The sequence below is a fragment of the Osmerus mordax genome, chromosome 4 (assembly GCF_038355195.1).
Source record: "Osmerus mordax isolate fOsmMor3 chromosome 4, fOsmMor3.pri, whole genome shotgun sequence".
Classification (NCBI taxonomy): Eukaryota; Metazoa; Chordata; class Actinopteri; order Osmeriformes; family Osmeridae; genus Osmerus; species Osmerus mordax.
Window position 1 is genome coordinate 4,878,570 of NC_090053.1, and position 24,729 is coordinate 4,903,298.

Genomic DNA, 24,729 nt, shown 5'->3' on the forward strand with positions numbered 1-24,729 from the left:
CGCCCAGCGCCGGCCCAGTCATGTTGATCACGTGCTCTTAATACATACAGCCGCCATTCACTTACGTAACTCATGTACTCTGCCTCTTTTGGTCTGTCTGTCTGTCCTGTCTGTCTCTCTCTCTCTCTCTCTCTCCTCTCTCTCTCTCTCTCTCTCTCTCTCTCTCTCTCTCTCTCTCTCTCTCTGGGTCTCTCTCTCTGGGTCTCTCTCTCAGTCTCTCTGTCTGTCTCTCCCACTCTCTGTCTCTCTCTGTGTGATGGATGGTGCTGGAGATGGGGTTATCTGTGCTATCAGGGCCCAGCCTTTAGATGCTCCTGGGCTGGAGAGAGCGAACGACACAAGTGATGAATGAGCTACATTACACACACTTACACTGCATCTGCTACTACCGGCCTGTGCGCACACACACACACACTCACACCCACACTCTCTCTCACACACACACACACACACACACGCACACACACACACACACACAACTGAGCTATTCTTGTGAGGACCCACAATTCAGTCCTGATTTTCATAACCCCTAACCTGATTCCTAAACCTAACCTTACCAAAAAAAGGAACTTGGAACCCTAACCCATGAACCCTAGCTCATGTGCCCCTAGCGACATGTTTGAGTTGAGTGATCATCGCTCATCATCTGCGTGTCCAAGCATGCATACTATTACATGACTGCCTGTGTGTGTGTGTGTGTGTGTGTTCACATGCATTTGTGCATGCGCTTGTGTGCGCGGTGAGGGAGAGACGTGAAGGCCCTGCTGTCATGTCCAGATATCCCCCCCATCCTTCCAAGCTCCCCCCTTAACTCACATGAACAGCTGTCTGATCCCCTCGCCCCCCATCATCCCCATCGCCAGGCTACAGTAACACCTGCCCCATGACCTTGTGTTTGGATTAGCACAGGGGAACACAGGCAGGTTATGGCCAGAGACATGGCCAGAGGCCCTTTGTTGCCAGTCCAACCCTCCCTGATCTACACACTGGTCCTTCTGCCCTCCAGGTCAGTAGGTCCTCTGGCTAGGTGTTACCAGGCTGAGCAGGAAGAGATATTCTGTATTTAACTGTTGGATACCTATTGGACTAAGCTGGGTGTGGGAGAGGAGAAGGACAGGTACCTGTTGAGAAGGAGGCTGTGTGACAAGGTGGGGGTTAAGGGGTTGGGCAGCGGAGAGGAAAACAATGCATTTATAATGAAGGTCAGAACAAAGGGCCCGTGTGTCTATTAACATCAAATAGCAACGTCGTCGGAGGGAGAGGAAGGGCGAGAAAGGGAAAGAACGTGGCGAGCAAAAGTGAAAGACGGATGGATGAACAAAGTGAAGGAGAAAGCAGGAGAGGTGTGGAGAAAGTGATGGACACTGATGACAGGAACACAGCTGAGCCACCTCTATCACAAACTCTACGCACACACACACACACACACACACGCACACACGCCCCTGTCCAATTAAGAGTTTGTGTGGCCTGACAGGATCTCAAGGCCTGCAGTCAGCAGATTGCAGTTTAGAAGGAGAACATTGTGTGTGTGTGTGTGTAGGGGGGGCATCGATCTCTATCCAGAGTCTCACAGGATATCCACCCACACGGTTACAGCCCCACCCGATTTAGACAGAGTTACGTACACTCACTTACCCCACCTGCACCCCCCCAACACAGCTCATCCTCTCTCTCCTCAGAGCCGCCTGGGCCTCAGCGCTTTCCCCTAATGTTCCCAAAAGGACGTGATCGACACGTGCACTTGACACACACTAACGCGCGCGTGTGTGTGTGTTGTTTTGCAGAAACACGAGAGGACCGCACCAAGAGACTGTTCAGACACTACACTGTGGGATCGTACGACAACTTCACCTCATACAGGTACGAAGAAGCCCGCTTGCTCCTCGTGCTAAAAACGGACCCGTGTCGCTTGCACCATCTGACTGCGCCCCCCCCCCCCCCCCACACACACACACACACACCCCCCCCCCTCATGCTCACGCAGCCAGGCTTCCATTCATACAAAGTTTACAGTGGAGGACGACGTGTTGTCGAGTCATGCCGATGGAAGGGCAGAGGAGGGGGAGGGGTTGTAGTTCTGCTGCCACCTGCAGGAGACAAAGGCGTCGGTGCATCTTCAGTCGAGTCATGTACAGAGGCGAGCCATTCAGTGGTGCGGTACGGCACGTGTGCGTGCGTGCGTGCGTGCGTGCGCCGCCCGTGTATGCCTTGTCTCTAAAAGGCTGTACCTTTTGAGTCCCCTGCCCCTCTCTTTCTCTCTCTCTCTCCCCCCCCCCCCCTTATCCTTTCTTCCACTCTTCCACTCCCTGTGACATTTTATCACAAAGAGACCCCTGAAGGGCTCTGCCTCCTCTCTAAATCAGCTGTGTACTCTGAGAGCACAGAGGCAGGCAGGTTGCTGGCGTTTTGGGATGTAAAGTCCCTCCAAATGCCTGAGTGTTTCTGTGAGGAGGCAGAGAGCTGGAGTGTGTGAGGAGGGCTCGCATTGTTTCCGTGCACTTTGCCTCTGCTGGAAAGCCAGGCTAATGTATGCCTGTAGACTGAGTAAATAAACACCTCTGCATCCCCCAGACAGTGGGCCTTCACGCACTTCTCTGCCCTGCCACTAGAGGGGAGTCATTCTGTAGGGTTGCAGGTTCTGGTTTGTTCACTGTGTGGGGCTCATGGTGGATGTGGATGTGGAGTGGGAGACAGAGAGAGAGACGGAGGGGGGAACAGTGGTTTGAACATGCCGGTAACACAATGAGTCGTGCCCCTCTTCTTTACCAGCTTAACAATGAAACACAATGAGTCACCGCATCATACAAACCTCAGCCCCAACCTGCCTGAATAGAAGAACTATAGAAGAACTATAATACCACAACAACAGTAGTCTATAAATGAAGTTATGAATGCTAGGATTAAGCTGCATTACCGTCTGAATCTGTCTGGGTTTGGGAATGTCTGAATTGAGCTGTAGGCTATTTGACTGTAGCGTTGAGTCTACAAAATGCAATCTTCCATTGTTCTCGGGAGCAGGCTATGGATTCTAAAAGTCACTGCGCCGTGCCATTGTTGGGAGAGATCACGAAGGTGCAGGAGAGGAAAGGAGTGGCGGGGCGGGGCAGGAGAGGATGAAGGGCGTTCAGGATGTCAGTTCTTTCTCTGTGTCCGCCACTGTTTCCGCGGTCTCCCTTGTTCAACCAAGTGTTTGACCTCCTTCCCTGTCAGCAGAGCTTCTCAGGGGTCTCCGCTCCCGGCTGGCAGGGGGCTCTGTCTGCCTTGGTAAGTGAGGGAGGGGACGGCTAACTGCTAACCCAGAGTGTGGCTTGGTTTGATAACCAGAGTTGTTGCTTCAAAAGTTGTTGAAGAGCCAAAGTCCTTTACGACCATTCGTGGCTCGGCTGAACAGTACGGTATCCTGAAGGCTTAACTTGGGTCTTCTCTTTCACGGAGCTCTTCTCGAGGTAGCGGGTGATGTTTTGACGCTAGTGTACGCCTGCCCTCGACCCCGCAGTAGACACCCTCCAGGGGCTCAGGAGAGGGAAGGGGCTAAGACTAACAGTGCTATCTGATCGCCGCGGCTCTGCCGTGCTCTGCTGTGCTGTCGCAGGACTCTGGCACGGAGTCCCCCAACGTGGGCGCTTTGACGTGGTGTGGTTTGAACACTCAAATGCCAGTGTGCTGTCACTCGTTCAGGGGAAAACATGCGCACACGGGTTCACCACGTGCCTAAAGCGCTACGCTGGCCCACGGGAGCCCCTTGAGCTAGCCTAAGCTTTTAATTTGATTTGGGTCGGTCAGGAACCGAGGTGTAGGACCTGTATGTGTGTCGTGTGTGGATGTCTCCATGAGTGTGTTCGTCTATTTCTTCCCCCCCCCCACCGTCCCCATCAGTCACTTGCAGCCCCTTTTGCTGTCTGAACCTGTCCAACTCTCTCTCTCTCTTTGGCGTTGTGGAAGGATGTTGTTGGAGTCTTACCTGCTCTCCCTCTCCTCTCCCCTCTGTAGTGATTACATCATAGAGGAGAAGAACGCCGTACTACAGAAGAAAGAAAATGAGGGCTTCGGCTTTGTCCTGCGAGGAGCCAAAGGTATCGCATTATTTGAGTGTGCTCTCTCTCTCTTTCCCTGTCTCTCGCCCTCTTTCTATCTCTCATGTCTCTCATTCTCTCACACGCACATCTTCTTACACTCTCAAACAGGCACATACAGTACCATATGTGTGTGCGAGTGCATTTGTGGGTGTTGGTCCGTGCGTGTGCGTGTGTGTGTGAGAGGGAGAGAGAGAGAGAGAGAGAGAGAGAGAGAGAGAGAGAGAGAGAGAGAGAGAGAGAGAGAGAGAGAGAGAGGAGAGAGACAGTTATCGGCAGCCTGTGAGAGGAGTTTCAGACCTGTCCTCCTGAGTCCCACTGTACGGTTAATTCTCTTTATTGTCTCTGAGTCAACAACATGACTAGCTTAGCAAACACCCCTCTTGCTCTGTGTGCCTGCGCGTGCGTGCGTGTGTGTGTGCGTTCGTGTGTGTGTGTCTAGCCCCTGTGGTGGCGTCATCCTTGGATGAGCTGGTCAGCTCACTGTCCCATCTGTTCCTCACACATGGCCCTTAGCTTTCAGGAAGGCTCACTCTCTCATTCTTTTACCTCCCTCACTTCTCTCCTTCATATCTGTCGTTTCTTCTTTCCCCCCCCCCCCCCACCACCACCACCCACCCGTTCCCTCCCCTCCCCCCCTTCGCTCACCTGTCCCTCATATCCATTTTATGTTCCACAGTCGTTATCTTATCCTTCAGAACTGCACTCTTCTCCTCCATCTCGCCGTCGACCCCTCACACACACACACACACACTAACAGACGCACTCAAACGCTCGCTCACTACTGCAGGTGGCAGCGTTGTGCTCAAACGAGGTTACAAAAGCAGACCCTCCCAGGCACCTTAGTCGGGAGTCTTGGTACTCTTTCCACCTCTTTGCCACTCTCCGTTGTGAAGCGAGTCCACCCTGGTCTCTCCTCTCGCTCTCCTCCCTCTCTTCTCAGAAGGTGGGAGAGCTGTAGATAGAGAGCCTCCAGTCAGCTCTGTCAGTCAGTGTTCACTCCTGGACTGACAAGTGTGACCTCGTCTCTCTCTCTCTCCATCTGGGTCTCACCTCACCTCTTCGGTCTCTCTCGTTCCGTTGTGCTTGTTTTCCTTTTTACCGAATGAACCGACGCACAAAGCGTCACACATGCACGCAGACACGGAGACACGCACGCACACGCCAAGCTCCTCTGAGAAGCCCTGTGTTAGGGATCTGGCGGGGCTCCAAGATTCAACGTTTTTTTTTGTGTATCGGAGCATTTTAAGGTAGAAGGGGGGGGGGGGGGGGGGGGGTCGATCTGGGCTTTAGTGCACTAATGAACAGGTCTCCTTTTCATAAATTGATTATCTATACAGACCTTCTAAAGATAGTCCATTCCAGTTGATTGTGAGCACACTGAGCGATGTTGCTGGTTCTGATGCAGCAGGTACTTGTGTGTGTTGTTCCCCAGCTGAGACGCCCCATCCGAGGGGGAGTTTACGCCCACCCCAGCCTTCCCTGCGCTGCAGTACCTGGAGTCTGTGGACGTGGAGGGAGTGGCCTGGAGAGCAGGGCTGAGGACTGGAGACTTCCTCATCGAGGTAACCAGGGACAACCAAAACAGTCTTTGTGGGGACCGCTTCAGCTGCCAAAACGAGAAATAATATAATAATAATTGATGACACATCTAACCTTGTTGATGTTTTTTTCTGTCTTCGTGGTGTGTCTGTCTCCGTGTGTGTGTGTGTGTGTGTGCGCACCACCCTTCCCAGGTGAACGGGGTGAATGTGGTGAAGGTGGGCCACAAGCAGGTGGTGTCTCTGATCCGTCAGGGAGGCAATGCGCTGCTGATGAAGGTGGTCTCTGTCACGCGCAAAACCCGAGTCTGAGGAGGTGGTCCGCAAGAAAGGTGAGCCACTTGAGGGGGGGGGGGGGGGGGGGGGGTGCAGGTGCATGAGGACAGTTTTAGGATGGAGGAAAAAAGAGGGACGGATGGAAAGGAAGGGGAGGGGAGGGGGGGGTTAACTGTGTAACTTTGCGAGTTGCTACGGCATGAAACGAGCAGACTGTTTCCCCGTGCCTTTCATGGTGTGAAGGGCTGTCATGGTGCAGCCGCGTGCAATGTGGACTCAGAAACAGACACTCACTGTTGAGGGGATTGTCGCGGGAGTATACAGGCCTTATCTAGAGAGTCTGTGTGTTTCCGTTGTCAAGGTAATTTCACCATGTCTGTAAATTCATGTGGTTTTCCATGTCAACCACATCTGATCATTACTCAGCTCCCACACAGTCCTGGCACTTCGACCTCGGAGCCTGTATGATTTTGTGTGTGTGTAGCATTGTACCACTCCTCCATATAGGATGGAAAGGTGGAGTCTGAGAGAGAAATCATTGACCTACTTCCATCTCGAACAGATACAGATCTGCTATAGTGCTAATTCTCTCCTGCTCTCTAGCTTTCCTGCTCTCTCCCTCTACCTCTCCTTCTACCTCTCCCTCTCCCTCTCTCACACACACACATGCACAGACCAACACCCAAATGCACTCGCACACACATATGGTACTGTATGTGCCTGTTTGAGAATGTAAGAAGATTTCTCTCTCTCTCTCTCTCTCTCTCTCTCTCTCTCTCTCTCTCTCTCTCTCTCTCTCTCTCTCTCTCTCTCTCTCTCTCTCTCTCTCTCTCTCTCTCTGGCTGTTGCTTTTCTCTCTGTTGTTCAGAGCAGACATCTGTCAGTAGCAGGGAGAGAGAGTGAGAAGGCGATCATATGCCGAAATGTTTAGTGGATACTCAATGATTCTCATCATGAGGATCAGATCATCAGATACTGTCCGTATGTCCTTCTGGGAAGTCAAAAACCGTGATATGCATGGGAACTAACAAAGAGAGACCTGCGGTATTTGAGGCATTGACCCCCCCTGCGACACCACGAGGAAACTGGTATGATTTCTGATTTTAAATGTTAAAAAAGTGGACCCGTCTGTGCCACAGTACGCATGTCAGGTGCTGCACTGGACACTGCATGTCCCTGTAGAAGTGAAAGGGGGGGGGGATTGAAGCAAGGCTAACCTGTTTGTGTCCTCCAGACAAATGCAGAGTGAGAGTGTAGTATTTGATGGACAAGTGAGACGGCAGTGGCTAGATCTAAGGGGAGAGGTGTCCCCAACCCCCCCTGGGTGTTGAACCAGCTGTCTGTGCTGTCCCGTGTTGTCCCTGGCTCTGCTAAAGGGGTCCCTGTCCCTCCTCATCGCTGGCAGATGTACTCCCTGTCTTCACTGCTCCTCCCATCGGATTTTCTCTGCAGTTTGTAACTTACCTGGCACACGCACACCCTCCTCTCTCTCTCTTACACACACACACACACACACACACATATTGTGGCTCTGCACCAACCTAGGCCTTACTACCGCCACCGTTACCATGGTGACTATGCTGCTAGTTTGAATTAGGCATTGCATTACAGCTACAGCATCCCCCTCTCTTTTGCTCTCTCACTGTCTTTGTCTCTCTCTCTCGCACTCTCGCTCGCTCGCTCTCTCTCCGTTCCTTCCCTCAAACTCTCTCTGTCACCCTCTCTCTCTCCATCCATCTCCCACTCTTCTTCTCTGTGCCGTAGATAGCTGTGTCGCCCAAGTGGAGCTGTGAAGATGTTTGCGAGCTCTGGACTGTGCCCAGGATGGCGCATGTACAGAAAACCTCTCTCTGCCGAGCCCAGCAGCATTATCCGGTCGCTGTAGTGTTTGCAGATCCATCGCTTTACAAGGGTGCGTGCAGAGCAGGCTTGGACGATAGTCCATAAAGCCGGCTGGAACAGTATTGTGGGGTATTGTTTGAAGACAGAGAGGTTAGTCAAGCTACTAGTCCGGCTGCTGTTACTGTATTTACAGTAGACGCAGGTTAGCTAGTGTTGGAATGTGGACGGCTGCTGTGTGCTTTCAGCGCGGGAGCGGGATTGCTCAACGGTCTGCCGCGTTCTGAGCCTGTTGAGGACACTGCTGAGCGTTGAATTTGAAAAGTGTTGTGATATTAAGTCGGTTGGTTATTCTGTGTTGCTGTTATGTGGTGGCAGTGTGTCAAAGTAAGGGGGCCTTTAGAATATTGGGCTTTGCAAGTATGGTAGGGTACAGAAGGGTCCCAGGGGAAGCATACTAGCTGTTGGATCCTGTTATCTCTCTCTATCTTTGTTACACTGTCGCTGTCTCGCTGTCTTCCACTGGCAAAGACACATGCCACTACGTACTCATTGGAGGGATTCTGAGTGTGTTGGTGTGTATTTGCAGGTGTGCGGTTGTGTGTGTGTGTGTGTGTGTGTGTGTAGCTCCGAGTCTACCCATGCCAGATCCCAGACACTGAGTAGATAGACAGGGAGATGGCTGTCTCAGTCCCTCTCTTCTCTCCCTTATTTTCCTTTCAGCCTGCTGAAGGGGGAACAGTGTGTGATTGCCCGCATAGATGGGTAGAATGGGAAGGTAGAATGCACGAGCTATACTTCAAATAGGACTGCAGCAGCTATCTGCAGCCTGTGCGCTCTCAATGGGGACGAGACCTTGCGGCACCCAAACAGACACACAGAGAGACCACAAGAGCCAACAGTACACTGACAGACTGAGAGTCAGACCGACAGACAGCAAGGAGCATGAAGAAACTCGGCTCCAACCGGGACCTGAGCAAAGTTCTAGCCGAGTGCGAGGCGTCCACCTCGGCCCAGTACGACCAGATGAAAGCCGTGAAGACGGGATGGGGCCTCCGCCTGGGCGATGCCAGGCGAGCCCTGAGCCGCAGGACCAGGGGGCCTTCCTCCCCCTCGACGTCATCCTCCTCACCCTCTCTTTTCTCCACAGCCCCCCCGCCACCCAAGAGGGCTCCCAGCACCACCCTGACTCTACGCTCCAAGTCCATGACTGCTGAGCTGGAAGAACTGGGTAAGTACAATGATCGTCCCACGCGCACACACACACTCACACACACACACTGCTTTGTTTCTGCTTCTCTCCCTCTTCCCTCTCCTTTCCCCCCTCTCTCTCTCTCTCTCTCTCTCTCTCTCTCTCTCTCTCTCTCTCTTTCGAATGTCTCTTTAGTCAATTCGCGTCTCTGCTCGTCTTCCTCTCCACCAACTGTTTGCTGTAATCTCTGTGACTCCACGAGCATTATCTTGTTCCTGTCCCTCTGTTGACTCTCTCTCTTTCTCACCAAGCTTCTGCTCGGAGGAGAAGAGGAGGTGAGTCTGAGGCGAGACGCCGTCACCGAGCTCATCAGCGTCAAAGACATGATTTCACCTCATCCGTGTCAATTTAAGCAGCGTTGATTAGAACAACCAGACACACACAATCACGCACCTACGCACTCGCACGCACGCACGCACGCACACAACCAAGCTTGTCACTAATCCCATGGCACTTTAGCCCCCCCACAAAGGCCGCTGTGGTCCCCTCGCCCTGTAATTGCCGGGTTTCAAGCTCTCTTTCATCTCTAACTCTGTGATCTAGAACTTTCCTCATCATTTCATTTGCCGCCTTGCCGGTTTCCAAAGCTGGTTGCCACCTCTAGACATGGATGTTGTCAGTCAGTGTGGACTGGGGGCTGCATGAAGGGTCAGCAGAGTATGTCACTATGCCACCATGATGGCAGTGCTCCAGCAAGCCTTCAGTGTTGTGATGACGGACGTGGTTGATGTCGGAATGCCGTTGCTTGTTGTTTAGCGAGAGGCTGATAGTCTGGGCTGTCGTGACATTTTGCTGGAGGCGTGGTTGCAGACACATGTCACGCCGCCGTGTCCAGATGAGTGTGGTGCGGTGCAGTGTTTACACTGGGTCTCCTCCTCCTGTAGAGAGGCTGGATGAGATGTTGGCCTCCCAGGATCCCATGCTGAGAGCCCAGCCCTCAGAGGTGGACTACAGAGCAGCCACCGTCAAACAGCGGCCCACCAGTAGGAGGATCACACCCGCGGAGATCAGCGTGGGTACACACACACGCACGCACCACACATACACACTCACACACACACACATACAACACACCTGATCATTTTCAGTGTGCAATCATTGTTTGGTCTTCTTAATATTCCTGCGTTGCGATGTCTGTAATGACAATGAAACCTTGTGGTGTTTTGTTCCAGTCGCTGTTTGAGAGACAGGGGATGACTCTACATGGAGGTCTCCACCCAGGGATGGACAGGGGGCACATGCAGCTGCCCAGAGGCATGTCCAGGACCAAGTCCTTTGGTGAGACCTGGATATTGCTCTCAGGATAGCTATTGCATGGTCCAGATAGCTGAGCTGGAAACTCGAACCCATTGGTTTGATCTTTTTGGAATATGACCGCAACACAATTCGTATTTTATGGAGATACTGTATGTATTGTATGCTGTAATGTATGCACCCCTCCCCCACCCCTCCCCCTCCCCTCCCCTCCAATCCCCACCCCACCCCACCCCTCCCCCACCCCTCCCCTCCCCCTCCCCCACCCCTCCCCTCCCCTCCCCCTCCCCCACCCCTCCCAGGTGCATCTGAGGAGGAGCGTCTGTCTGCCCTGGCCGCTGAGCACCACTTCCCCCGCAGCTCCTCCATGACGGACAGCCTGCGAGAACACGCCCAGCCCCACCCCATCCCGCCTCCCCCGCAGATGGCCCCCCCGCCTCCCCCCTCCCACTACTACCTGGACACAGGCCCTCCCCCGGCCTTCTGCCCTCCCCCTCCTCCCGCCAGGGTCCACAGTCAGGGTCACGACCCGGGGGCGCGCTCCAGCTTCAAGCCGTCCTCCCTGGACCTGCCCTCGGAGGCGTCCTCGCGCCAAAGCTTCAGCCACGCCGAGAGACAGAAGAAGGCTCGCTCCATGATCATCCTCCAAGACTCCTCCCATCTCCCTGTCGAGCCGACCGACATACCCCGCCCCTCCGCAACCGGCACACCCCCTGAGCGAATCAAACGGAAAGGGCGGGTGATTGACAACCCCTATGCCAATGTGGGCCAGTTTAGCATTGGACTGTACACGCCCACCAAGCCCCAGCGCAAGAAAAGTCCACTTGTCAAACAGTTGCAGGTGGGTCGAAGATGTACACAAAGAAAAGTTTATGTAAAATACAGCTCAATGAGTCAACTAGCCGTTACAAGGTGCATAGATCCATAATATTAGGATACCATTGATATCCATATGGTAGGATATCGATAGTATTTCATGTTTCCATGACTTCAATGAATAGTGTGTTGTAGTGTATGCCTGTACAGTGTGTTTACAGCCCTTGCTGTAGGTGTGGTTAATACTGTGTGTTGTGTCTCAGGTGGAGGACGCCCAGGAGAGAGCCAGCCTGGCCTTAGCTGCCGGACACTCCCGAGAGCCCTCCCCTTCTGGCCGGCACACCCACGGCCACGCGCACACACACACCAGCCGCGCAGACTACTACCAGCAGCAGCTGTTGGCGGAGCGCGAGCGCCTACGCGCCCAGGGAGAGGCTCTGCTTCAGGGGAAGGGCCCGTTCGCGGCAGCCATCGCCGGAGCCGTGAAGGACCGCGAGCGCCGCCTGGAGGAGCGAAGGAAATCCACCGTCTTCCTGTCCGTGGGGACCATGGAGGGGGGGTCTGGACCTGACCCTGAGGCCCCCTCCCTCACTCAGTCGCGGTCCATCGATGAGCGGATACTCACAAGAGAGCTGGGCCAGCTGCCCCCCCCAGCGCTGGCCCTCCGGCCCTCCCTTGGAGGGACCACCTTTATCCACCCGCTGACGGGCAAGCCCCTGGACCCCAACTCGCCCCTGGCTCTTGCGCTGGCCGCAAGGGAGAGGGCGCTGACGTCCCAGAGCCAGTCCCCAGCCAGCAGCCCAGAGCCCAGGACTAAGCAGGAGCGGCCTGCCCTCTTCAGCGACACCCAGACCAAAGAGTCTCAGCAGGGGGAAGGGTCGCCTCCTTTCCCCCCACAGAGCACCATGGTAGTGGGGTATGGTGGAGTGGGAGCCCTTCCGGGGGCTGGAGCCGGTAAGGCCCAGTGGGGAACGTCTTCACCCGCCCTCCACCGTCAGGACATGGAGGGAAGAGCACAGGACAGGAAGGAGGAGAAGAGGACAGAGGATAAAAAGAGTATGTTAATCAGTATCATGGATACTTCTCAGCAGAAGACTGCAGGCCTCATCATGGTCCATGCTACCAGTAATGGCCAGGCTGTCGGGCTTGGGGCTGGGTTGGATCAGGCCCCCACCTCAACAACATCTGATCCCACCAAGCCTTCCAGTCCCCGGGCTGCTTCCCCCAGCCCCACACCTTCTCAACCCCAGGCCCAGACTCAGGCCCAGCCCCAGCCCCAACCACAGGCCCAACCACAGGCCCAACCACAGACCCAGCCACAGGCCCAGCCACAGGACCAGACAGCAGCCAGTCCAGGCCAAGATAAGGCTTTGGTCCAGGGCAGCTCAGAGGAGGATGTTGAGCCTTACACAGTGACACTGCCCCCCGCTATGCTGTCGTCCAGTGACGAAGAAACCCGCGAGGAGCTGCGTAAGATTGGGGTGGTCCCTCCACCAAACGAGTTTGCTAATGGACTGCTGGCCCAGGCACAGGCCCAGGCAAAGGCACAGGCCAAAGCCCAGGCACAGGGGACCCCAACATCCCCAACAAAACCTGCCACCACCTCCCCAACCACACCTCCTACCCATATACCCTTGACCCCCTTGGCCCCCACTCCCAGCCTGACCCCCACCCAGGCCCAGGCTCCCCACCTTCAGCCTACCCCCAGTGGAGCAGCCGTCTCAGGGAAGCCCTCGGATCCTCTGGAGCCTCCGCCCATGGGGGAGTCTGGCTCGGCGGCCGACTCTGGCGTGGAGGAAGCTGACACCCGCAGCTCCAGCGAGCGGGAGCGAGACCATCACCTGGAGACCACCAGCACCGTCTCCACCGTCTCCAGCATGTCCACGCTGTCCTCGGAGAGCGGCGAGCCCGCCGACACACACACCACACACACCTCCTACGCCGACGGGCAGACCTTCGTGCTGGACAAGCCACCTGTGCCTCCTAAGCCCCGACTCAAGTCCCAGATAGGAGGCAGTAAAGGCCCTGTCACCTTCAGGGACCCTCTGCTGAAGCAGAGCTCTGACAGCGAGCTGCTATCACAACAACAGGCTGCCGCTCTGGCCGTAGCCGCGGCTGGGGGGACGGCGCTGGGCTCTGGGGGCCTGGGCTCTGCCTCCATGTCTGGGCTAGCCCCCGGCAGGCCTCGCTACCTCTTCCAGAGGAGGTCCAAGCTGTGGGGAGACCCCGTGGAGCCTCGAGGCCCCGGGTTGGGGTTAGGGGTGGGGAGTCTGGGGAATCTGGGAGGACTGGGGCTGGGGTTAGGTCTGGGACTGGGAAGTGAGGAAGGAGGGAAACCGTCTGTGATGGGGGAGCTGAGTAGCAGACTGCAGCAACTGAACAAAGACACTAGATCACTGGGAGAGGAGCCTTTGGGGGCATCTCTGGACCCTGGGAGGAAGTCACCTGTTACAGGTGCCAGGTAAGAAGACACATTTACGGGGAGAGCAACTAGAGCTAAGCCTCCTACAATAATCTGTAGACACATACTGTACAAACACAATTTTAGCTGTTTTTGTTATGTAGTCCAAGTCCACACTGATTTGAAATTAAAATGGAGTATACAATGGGGGACATTGCCCTTGGATACTCTCCCAAGTTTATTGCAACATCCACCTAGAACAAGAATGAGATGAAACTGATGATTGATGTCATTCCCTGTGGATAGAGCTGGATGCATTTAAGTCTAAATAAATTAAAAAATGATGAACCCAGTATCATCTCATGCTAGCCCAGACTTCCTACTCCCACTTTCCATATTCATACGTTTACCTAGAATAACCACTGTAGTAGCTGTGCTGTTATCATACACTATTAGTTTTTTTCCCCCAGATTTATTTTCACTGCATATTTGATCCTGATGTTGTGGCTCTTACCTCTCTAGGCATGCTCCAGGCTATAGTCATGGATGTACATTTAGACTAGTATTGGCTAATACTGGGAAGCACAGCCAGTGGTTATGTTACCACAGTTCTGATTATGTTACCACAGTGCTGTTAAAATATTACAATGTCAACACATTGGTTCATACTGTACAAAACGTCCTGCTTTGTAGAAGCACTAGTAAATACATGTAGTTATCCCATCAAATACAAGTGTTGGCGTATAGGTAATATATATTAATTTCTGAATATGCATGATCTGCTTTCTCTCATTGTAAAGTATGGGAATAATCCATGCCTATCCCCATCACAGTCCTCTTCAGTGGTAAGTAAGGCATAGATGCCGTAGCAGACCACAGACCTTCTGCAGGGCTAGCATTAGCATGTGGCAGGGCTAGCATTAGCATGTGGCAGGGCTAGCATTAGCATGTAGCAGGGCTAGCATTAGCATGTAGCAGGGCTAGCATTAGCATGTAGCAATGCTACAGTGCCGGAGCTTCCCAACGTAAACCTCCCCCTGTCCGACATACAGTAACCATGGTAGTGAGGAGACACATGAACTAGGATGGCGACTTTTTGCTCATTTGAAGTACAGTAGGTTTGGGCGTTGTAGAACCCACACAGCAAAGTGTCAATGTGTTTTTTCCTGCTCTGAAAGTCCAATAAAGTCCTTTGTATCCCTACAGATGTGAAAAGGACCCAGAAGAGAGTAAACCTTAAGTTTATAGCCTCTAGGGTAAACCAACATTCATTTCTTATCATTTCTTATTTCCTAACAAGCCTATCAACTAATCCCATGGAAATGGAATAACCCTTTTTTTTTTACTTCTTGTGTCTTATTCTATTTTTGTTTCATCAAAATCCCAACGTCAGTGGTTACCTTGTTTGCATCGCTTCTTATCTCTGAAACGAATAGGACCCTTCTGTCTTTCTGAGGGTTTTACAGTAGAGCACACCTCCAGTACTCCACAGGTAGATCTGGTACATACGTGCAGAGTGAAAGGATTGTCTTTATAAAGTGCATGTCCTCAGGATGATCAAGGAGGAGAGTCGATGACTCAATAGATCACAATGCTAGGGGCCCACTTGGAGTACAAACAGCTCTCTGTTTCCACGGTTACGGCATTGGCCGCTCACTTAGAGTTCTATCTAGTCCTTAAATGATTGTTGAATCAAATCAGTCTGTGAAATATTAGCTGGGTATGTGTGTGTGTGTGTGTGCTTGTGTGTGCGCGTGTGTGTGTTTGTTCCCATGGTTGCTTAGTGGGTACATGTTGGTGCAAACAAGGTAACACAGGACCTAGAGGCATGCACTTCCTATGAGCTACTTCTCATCTCTCATACACTTTCCTTTGGGTTTGGAGCTACAACCAGTCAAGCCACCGTTCTTACTCCAGTCTCTAGAACCTTCCTTTCCTCTATCTGTAGACACCAAGCTCTGCTCAAATACCATGACATGCATCCTTCTCCCATGTCCTCGGGAGATATCAGCATCGATCGCAGTAATAGATAGAGTGGCTCCACTCTACTGCGCCGCCCCCCCTCAACCTGGTCTGTGATCTCCTCACGGTTGGAAGGATGTATTCTCACAGTATTTGAACACATTGAACTCTACCCTCCCCCCCCCCCCCCCCGTTGCCTTCCACCCCGAGGGTTTAGCTCAAACAGCTTTGAGCTTCAGGCACTCTTCATAGCGGAAGCGAGATTCACCCGCACTTTGCTCTATGTCGCGTAACATTCAACTTCATTTGCTGGCATTTATGCTGATGGACTTTGTATTTTATGACTTGTATTTGTTCGTACAACAGTATAACACGATAAAGGTAACATGAGGTCCTGTCACATGGAGAACTGAGGCGTAGAAGACACGTAAGAGCACTGAGATGCTTCCCCTGCACCTTATGCCTGTTTCTCTACTGACCAGGAGCAGTTATGGCTGCCTCTACAGTGGCCAGGCTGACCTTGGCCCTAACCCTAACCCTGACCCTGGCCCTGACCCTGGCCGGCAGCAGTAACAGAAGGCTGCATGCACACCTCAGCTCTCTGATGCCCTTTAGTCCATGCATAAGCTAACATGCAGCTTTCCTATGTTCATAAAGTGAAGACCAGTATTACAATCTCAAAAGACATTCATCAATCACAGTAATAAAAAGAGGTCATAACACTATCTCTGACATCATCGGGATCTCTGAGATGGTACAGGATAGCACTTTGTCATATGAGAACAATCATTCTGATTGTCCCTCTTCCCGCTCAGTAACACTCATCCGCACTTTATCCAATCAGAATTGTTCATCCCTCTCACTTCTGCCATTAACACTCCGGTGCACTCCTCTCTCCTGCCGAGCGGAGATCAATAAATCTGGATGAAATGCAGATGGAAAATACCCTTTATTTCTCTCTTTGCCTCTCTTTCCCCTTGAACCCTGTCACTTAGACCTGCTTAGACCATGCACCATTCCAAGCATAGCCTGGTCAGCATATCAGTCCTCATACTGAGATGTTACTCCGTCACTCAATGCCTTCCATTCAAACTCACCCACAGCCAGCTTCTATACTGTATGTGCCATTCATATCCACCATTTGTACATGCTGTGTATGTAATAGATTGTTGGTTCAGAGAAATGTGGTTCTTTTCTGTTTTTTCCTCGTCTTTTAAGTTATATCCTTATTTTTCTCAGTGATTATGTTGAGGATGGCATTGGTCCTCTGACTAATATTTTCTTCAAAGTGTCTCTTTAAAGACAACAGGGGCACTGTTAGCTATAATGCAACTGTTTTATTATTTACATTTAGTCATATTATACTAATGTGGTAATACAGTTTGTATTTAACATTTACTTTTACAATGTTAATAATATACGTATATATATATGCACACATATATACATACTGTATTCACACAAACTCACATACTTATACAAAACTGGTTCTTGAGGTTAAAAAAGGGTTGAGTTCAAGTCAGGAGACGTTTGCCATGGCTCTTTTGTTGCTTTATTTGGTTGTCTTTTGTATTCTTTATCATTTTGTTCAGTGTTTGAGATGTGAATAGTGTGCTCATTTCTCTCTCATGTACCTTGCTGGCCAGATTTAGTCATGCTAAAACCCGATTCTGTTGTTGTTGTCATGCCAAACATACACATACACTCACATACATGTAGACATGTGCAAATCCTCACACCTAGCCATAATAAATCTCTCTCACACACACACACACACTCACACACACACACACACACACACACACACACGCACACACACAGGCATGGCAAGGGCAACAGAGTTGAGTTTAACAGAAGCTAGTTCTGGCTAGCAGGCTACGTCTCATGGACTGATGCTAACATTCTCTCCCATTGCTCTCTCTCTCTCTCTCTCTGCTCACCTTGCATGCTCCGCCCTGCTGCTCTGATCTGATTGGTCTAGAACTGACTGTGCGCCCAGGAGGGCGGGACGACTGTGTAAGTGCGCATGGAGCTCATCTCATCTCACTCCGCTCCCTAGACTTGGTCATGTCTGTACACGCTGCCTAGCACCATGTCCATCACACTCAGCAAATACAAATGATGCAATTTAATAAAAACATGCACGTATGTTATCTCGACATAGACATGCATGTTAACACAAAATGTGTTGGTACTTACAAAGCTCTACTAAAAACTTCTACTTTCCCACCTCTTCCCCCCCTCCCCTCCTATTCCATAACCGCCACCTGTACCCTCCACGACAACCTCTCACTTGCTTCTCCGTTTGCTCTCCACCTCACAGCCCATAGGCCGAAACGGACTACTGTAGATGTTTGCACCTGTCACTGTTAACGGTCAATCAGGCGTAGAAGGAAAAACAAACAAGGCATCCTCTTGTTGCGGTGATAGGCAGGTGCAAACTCTAAGTGACTAGGCACTCGATGCTGCCAGACTCAGAGGAGTTGTCTCTTCGGACACTTCAGGGGAACAACACTGTTCACCTTGTGCAGTGCTGAGACTGATTTAAGAGTCGTAACAGACATTGTTTGTTTTCACTTTGACCTCACTAGTTCCTTCTCAGTAACCATTCATTCCATTACCCTGGTAGAATGATAGAGATGTGACCCTTACTCTTTGCATGCACAATTCAATTGTTTGGCTTAGAAAACAGTGTTGAATAACTGTGAGTGTGTGTGTGTGTATGTGTGTGAGTGAGTGAGTGTGTGAGTGAAAGATAAAGAAAGAGCCAGAATAAACCACCAAAATAACTTGAATCATGATGCAATGTACAACGATTGAGAAGTCAGAGTCATTACTTTATGGTATTGTTACAGGGAAAGTGGAGATTGGGAAAGTGAAACTCCTTTGCTGATTAACTGGACCAAGTTTCTAACTCTCCAGAGATGTTAGAGTTAGAGATCCCCAAAATCCGACCACCCATACCAAGACTAGACGTCAGCCATGCACTGATGAGAACTTTTATCAGGTTCTGCTAACGTGATTTAAAAAGTGAGGCTATGAGAGAGTTAGACACAGAGAGAGAGACAATCCCAGGGTTATAAATGTCCCCTGAGATGGGAACAATATTGTACTCCGTTCAAACATTGTCTTTAGAAACAAAATGAGGCTGTTTCTCTTGGTGGTGCTGTTAGATGAAGCCTGCACTGACTAACGGTCACTAACCCAGCCTACACGTCTTGGTTTGTTTGGTGTGAGGGGTTCCAAAATGACATTGTCCTTCAGTGTCAGAACAAATCCATATTATTCTAATGGATTTTTAATTTCTCTGTCCCCTTACGTCTCCTTCTTTGATATCCTGGTTTCTCTGTCTTTCTGTCCCTTCCTCTCCTCTAGACTTTTCAGCAGTCTAGGAGAGCTGCACACCATTTCCCAGAGAAGCTACGGCACCACATACACCATCCGACCAGGCAGCCGCTACCCGGTAACACGACGCACACCAAGCCCGGGCGCAGGCTCCCCTGACCGAGGGGATCCGCTCGGGCGACTCACCGGCTTTGGCCTGCCCACTTCTCCCACCACGCCTCCCCACACCATCCTCAAGTCCTCCAGCCTCAGCCTGCCCCATGAGCCTAAGGAGGTCCGCTTTGTGATGAGGAGCTCCAGTGCCCGCTCCCGCTCCCCATCTCCATCCCCCTCTCACTCCCCCGGGCTGGGCTCTCCTCTCCTGGCTCTCAGGCCCTTCCACCAGAAGCCCCTCCACCTGTGGAACAAGTATGATGTGGGGGACTGGCTGGAGAGCATTAACCTGGGGGAGCACAGAGCAGGCTTCCAGGAACACGAGATTGAGGGCTCCCATCTCCCAGCTCTGACCAAGGATGATTTTGCAGAGCTGGGCGTGACGCGTGTTGGACACCGCATGAACATCGAACGAGCGCTCAAACAGCTGCTGGAGAGCTGACCCCTGCCTTGAGACAGAGGAAGAGAGGGAGAGGAGATAGGAGATTAAGGGGACAGAGAGAATTGGGGAGAAATAAGTAAAGAGAGAGACAGCCCTCCCCTTTTACTCCGGCTATATGTGTAGGTCCTATCAATTCATCTTTAATTAATTTTATTGTATTTGGATACAGTTATTGTTTTAAAAGAATATCCTGCGCTCTATACTGAATTATGATAATTTACTGTACATGTTACCCACTTGTCTGCTGCCCACATCATTGCCTGCAGCCAATCAGATTCAGTCAGATCAGACCTCAGACCACAGACCACTGGGTCGTTACACGAGTTCCAACTGGAACCAATTCGATTTGTATTTATTTGTGAAAGGTCAAGTGGATGCCCTGGGACCCTGGTAGCCTGTATCTTACCTCTCTACCTCTGTTTCTCCCACTCTCTCCCTCCTGTGCTCGGGGCCTCCGACGGCTTTCATCGTTTGAGTAAATAAGAAGGTTCCAAAAGGAAAGTTCAGTTGCCTTTCAACATATTTCTACTGAGATCAGCAGTGGCGAACACAGGACTATGGACACATTAGTGACACAGCTCTGAAAAAGGCGTGTCTTCTCTCTACCTGCTCTTATCTTTCAGCTGTTTGAGCCCACATGTGGAGCTCCGCCAAGGAGCCCATAGGAGAAGCCCTTCCTTCCCCGGGATCCTCTCACGGAGCTCCGCCAAGGAGCCCATAGGAGAAGCCCTTCCCTCCCCGGGACCCTCTCACGGAGCTCCGCCAAGGAGCCCACAGGAGAAGCCCTTCCCTCCCCGGGACCCTCTCACGGACTGACTGTGCTAACTATTATATTTGGAGAATGTTTAACCAACACTAGTGGCTTTTTTTCATAATCAAACAATTTGCTTTGGGTTTCCAAAGGGAATATTATAGATCTAAATGATATATGTACTTACATAGCTTTGAGAAGAAAAGGCCGAACGTTGCAAGAAGAAATGTAATAAATGCAACTGTACCAGAAGAAGACAGAGAAAACACTTTCAATTTATTCCGACAATAATAAAGTCATTTCTACCAGTTATATACATATATATTTGAAAGGAAAAAGTATATATATATGAAAATGACATTTTGTCATAAGTATACAACTTTACTAAAACACTATTGATGGTATTATATATAAAAATCCAGTGTTGAACCTTCATTATATGGTCACCCTTTCCTGAACAGTAGCATGAGAGTTTGCATCATGTTTTGGAAAGAGAGTTTGTTTTCTAATTTGTTTTCTTACGGTCTTCCGTCACATGCAAGGGCATCCCATAATGTGAGCATGTGACCTAAATTGACTCCCATCCCTGTTGCCTTGGCTACAGATCTTTGTCACTCAAATTGGCTCAACTGCTCGACCTCCACCATACTGTGTTCACCTGTCCTGTTTCACCCCTCCCCAATCCAAATGACCCACCGGATAACCAGGTCTCTCACATCCAGCATAGCTAGAGTCCTTTTAACAAACACTGGCTCTCTGTTGTCCATCTGGCTCAGGAGATGGGATGTCATCTGAGAGGTCTCAACCATATGATCTACAATTGTATTCCCATTGGCTGCCCTTGGTGACAGTCTGAGACAGTGGGGGTTGTTCATGCACCTGTAGGCCAATACTCACCTACAGGTCTATTGGCCTTTCTCTGAGAGAACACCAGTTGATCCTTCCACCAGAAAGCAGCACCTTCACACCAGGTCAGCCAAATATGGCTAGGAGCCAGGCATCTACCCCAGTTCTGTATTGGACTGTCTTGGTAGTAGTGGTGGAAGGTTGAGTCTAGTGTGGAGGCAGAAGGGATCGCCCTCATTGGCTCACTGTGACCGCCTGACCTTGCTCCAGTGTTTTGCCCCAGGGCTCATTTGGGCTTTGGTTTGTTTTATTCTTGTTTTTGTTTGGACGTTTGTTGATGTGTTCCTCTTCTACACTGTGGGTAGATTTTGTAGCTTGTGGAACATAATATGTATCAAATTTATTTTCACTCACGTGATGTTTGGAGTGAAAATTAAGAGAAAAAAACACAGATATTCAATCTGCTAAAAAGTACTTACACTTGTAAATATGAACAAACTACAAATATTAGCTTTTTATATTAATCACAAGCAATGTATATATGATAGATTTCATATAAATTTTTGAAAAACAAAAAATATATAGATCTATATATGAATGTTTGGCATATATGCATAGTTAAACACCTGTGAGAAAGGTGAGAAGATTTTATTCTTTCTATGAACTCTTGAACTTTTGAACTCTGAACTATGAACTAGGGGAAGATTTGCACAAAACAAGGTGCTAGCATTAAAGCCACCCATTGTCCAAGCACATCTGGACACTAACTCTAACCATCCAATCATCCCTTTCCACCATACATGTATGTGTGCATGTCAACATCTGTGTGTGGGAGCGTGTATGTGTGTGTGCGTACTTGGGATAACATTTGTGTTGTGTGTTTATATCTGAAAGTGTTCATAAAGGTATAGATTTTAGGAGCTAGTCAGCTGTAGCCTTACTGTAATACCGTCAGAAATACCTGGCATGGTTTGTCATAGCCAACCCCGTTTAATAAATCTAACACCCTCACACAGGCACACATAGACACAAACATGCCCCAGCTCTCACATTGTACTACCCTATATTGTCTTGGGAATATTGTCATATACAGGAATTAGGAAAGTGTGTGTTTGCGAGTGCGTTTGCGAGTGTGTGTTTTATTAAAACAGAAAATTCACCTGTCACCTTGGTGACAGGTGAATGAATTGAATGTGTGATTATTTCACATTTTGCCCCAGCTTGGTGGCTGTTTCTGTCTGGACTTGAGTGGTGGGCTTGTGTGACCTCAAGACACGCCCCATCACCTGATGCAGTGATGCATCCCCTCCTCATGCTATCTGGCTGTACTCCTTTTTCCTTTTTCAGACTTTCAATTTCTGAGTTTTAGATATGCTCTGTGAGGTGATTTAAAGAGGACGAAAAACTAAGGAAAAAAACGTGCCAAAAAATAAGAACTTTTAACTGTATATTTTATTTATCTTTGCTTTAGGACTACCTTAGTTACAATGTTCTTGAGCTGTTACTCAATAATATGGTGCCATCTCCTGGAAATCTTGAGAACTACAGACATTCGTTTAGATCCTCCACTGTATGTACAGCACCTTTTTGAGGTGGGAATACAGTCATTTTTATGTTTTGTAAAGGAATAATAAATATATATAGATATATATAGATATAACCAGATAATTGATGATTTTAAGAGCTTTGCATTAACATTTCTATTTATAAACAAGGTATTTGCTTGGTTTCACTGTGTTGAAGGTTGTTATGAAGCTTGACTAATTGCTCCCGAAAGATGTTGATTCGGAAATACACACACGAACACACACATACAGACACACACACACACACAGACACACTCAAATAGAAATCCAGTTGGATCCCTTTTGTGAGTTTGCCACAGTTTCATATGCAAACAACACTATAGAACGGAGAAGTGAAACAAGACACATCAATCACATTGTTGAGTTTTGCTGTAGGGTGAACCTAATCTTCTTTTCTAATCAACAAAGCACAATCTAGATGGTGAGAGGGAGTGGTGTATCCTTTGTTTTTGTTTTTGATCCACTGGGATCTGGTGACCCTCTGGATATAGTGATCGTATCATGATTAAGGGGGTTTTACTTTCAATGTCAATTTTCTCCTTGTTTGCACTGTGAAGTTTAATATGGTGGGTCTATCACTGTGACGGCAAATCCTAGTCCTGCAGGATTCCTCTTTCCCTCCTCAGCAACTAGCTCTGGTGGGCTGAAACAATGTGAATAGTTAAAGATTTACATGTTTGTGTAAACCTCCACGCACATGCTATCACAAACCCTAATCCTACATTGAGTCTCCAGTGTTAAATGCAAGGGGAGGGATGGGATCAGAAAAGATCAATGGACAGCAGTGGACAAGAATAAAACAACAGGGTTTGAAAAACAAAATAACATTGGGGATTACCCCAATGTTATTGGGGTGTTTTAACTGCCCCCGCTATAAAGAGTCGGACTATTTCCTTTCAGCCCACAGGTTGTGTCCATTCGAAGACAGAAAGGGGGAATGAAGGAGGGATACGGTAAGGCCACAGATGTCATTGTGATAGCTCCACCACAGAGATCTATGTTTGTTATCTTATGTAATAAATTTATAATTAAAAACATGACATCACGTGTCAATCAGTCATTGGTCTGACCACTGAGGTGTCTTACACTAAACAGCAGTTGAACCACACAATCATGCAGTTAACAGGGTTCCTGCAGGTTTCAGTAAGTCAAATTTAACCACAGGACCCCATGGTGTAGTGGGATGAGAACAAGGGCCTAAATCACAACGACCTGGGTTCAAAACCAGCACAGAGCGTAGTGCCAAACACATCCGTGGGCCCAGATCCCTGCAACCACAGCGCACTCCCCGACTGTCCAGATCCCCTCTCCCAACTGTCTTTCCAGGTAGCCAACTGTCCCACCAGGAAAGGCTCAACCAAGAGTCTAAAAAGAACTTTACCTTTTATCAGTTTTATTTATGTCGAGTTTTATTTATAAGTCAAGTTTTATTTATAAGTCCAAGAGCAAAAATTGAGCTGTAAGAAGATCGTTCAGCCAGATTTGAAAAAAAAAAAAAAATCCCTCACACACTAGCCCAAATCCACTACTTTGTAATAACTTTCTGGGGCCAGCGTTTCTGGAAATGAACGAGGGTAAAACCTTTTTTCGACCTGACTAAATGAAATTTAAGACCTCAGTGTTGAATATTTATTATTTGAATTGTGGTACACAGTAGAACATGATACACATCTACAGCGTAGCTGTCATTACGAGATAATCATTTTGAAGGGTGACTCTTTGTTTAACGTGTGTGTAAGCAGTTCATTAAAAGGAAGAATAAAATGTGTGAACAACACATGTTGATGCTTCCAGTATTTCCAGATAACTTCAGACAGAACTTTAATGAACATGAAAGTCAAACTTCCTTATAGCCAACAAAGATGCAGAGGGTAATGAGCAGTGCCAATAGACGTATCTCTCTCCCTTAATGAGCTGAGAATATATTATGCAGATGTGTCAAAATCCTGATGAAAGTCATCTGGATTTTTTCACCAAGCTATGTTTACGAAGTTACCACAGTCAGACGACTCAAAATACACCGACACACCCTCTAAGACAATCACATGGTTACATGGTACCTTTGCTGTTTCATTAAAATACACTACACGACAAAGCTCTGGGTTGACAGTGCAGGACATAGAGCAACCATAGCAGCCAGTACATGTTCCCTAACTGTCACAGCACACAGAGCACAACCCACAGTGCAA

General features: G+C 49.6%; 1 protein-coding gene across 1 annotated transcript in view; it reads left to right on the top strand.

The window, feature by feature from the left end:
- shank3a (SH3 and multiple ankyrin repeat domains 3a) overlaps positions 1-19,357 on the top strand; it is a 66,697-nt gene extending 47,340 nt beyond the window's left edge. Inside the window, 14 exon segments of the mRNA XM_067234178.1 lie at positions 1,788-1,863; positions 3,994-4,076; positions 4,448-4,461; positions 5,531-5,641; positions 5,813-5,914; positions 5,916-5,949; positions 8,883-8,963; positions 9,869-9,996; positions 10,157-10,262; positions 10,541-11,079; positions 11,318-12,205; positions 12,341-12,580; positions 12,617-13,515; positions 18,793-19,357. Of these exon segments, the coding sequence (XP_067090279.1) occupies positions 1,788-1,863; positions 3,994-4,076; positions 4,448-4,461; positions 5,531-5,641; positions 5,813-5,914; positions 5,916-5,949; positions 8,883-8,963; positions 9,869-9,996; positions 10,157-10,262; positions 10,541-11,079; positions 11,318-12,205; positions 12,341-12,580; positions 12,617-13,515; positions 18,793-19,357 (3,866 nt within the window).
- The last annotated feature ends 5,372 nt before the right edge of the window (positions 19,358-24,729 follow it).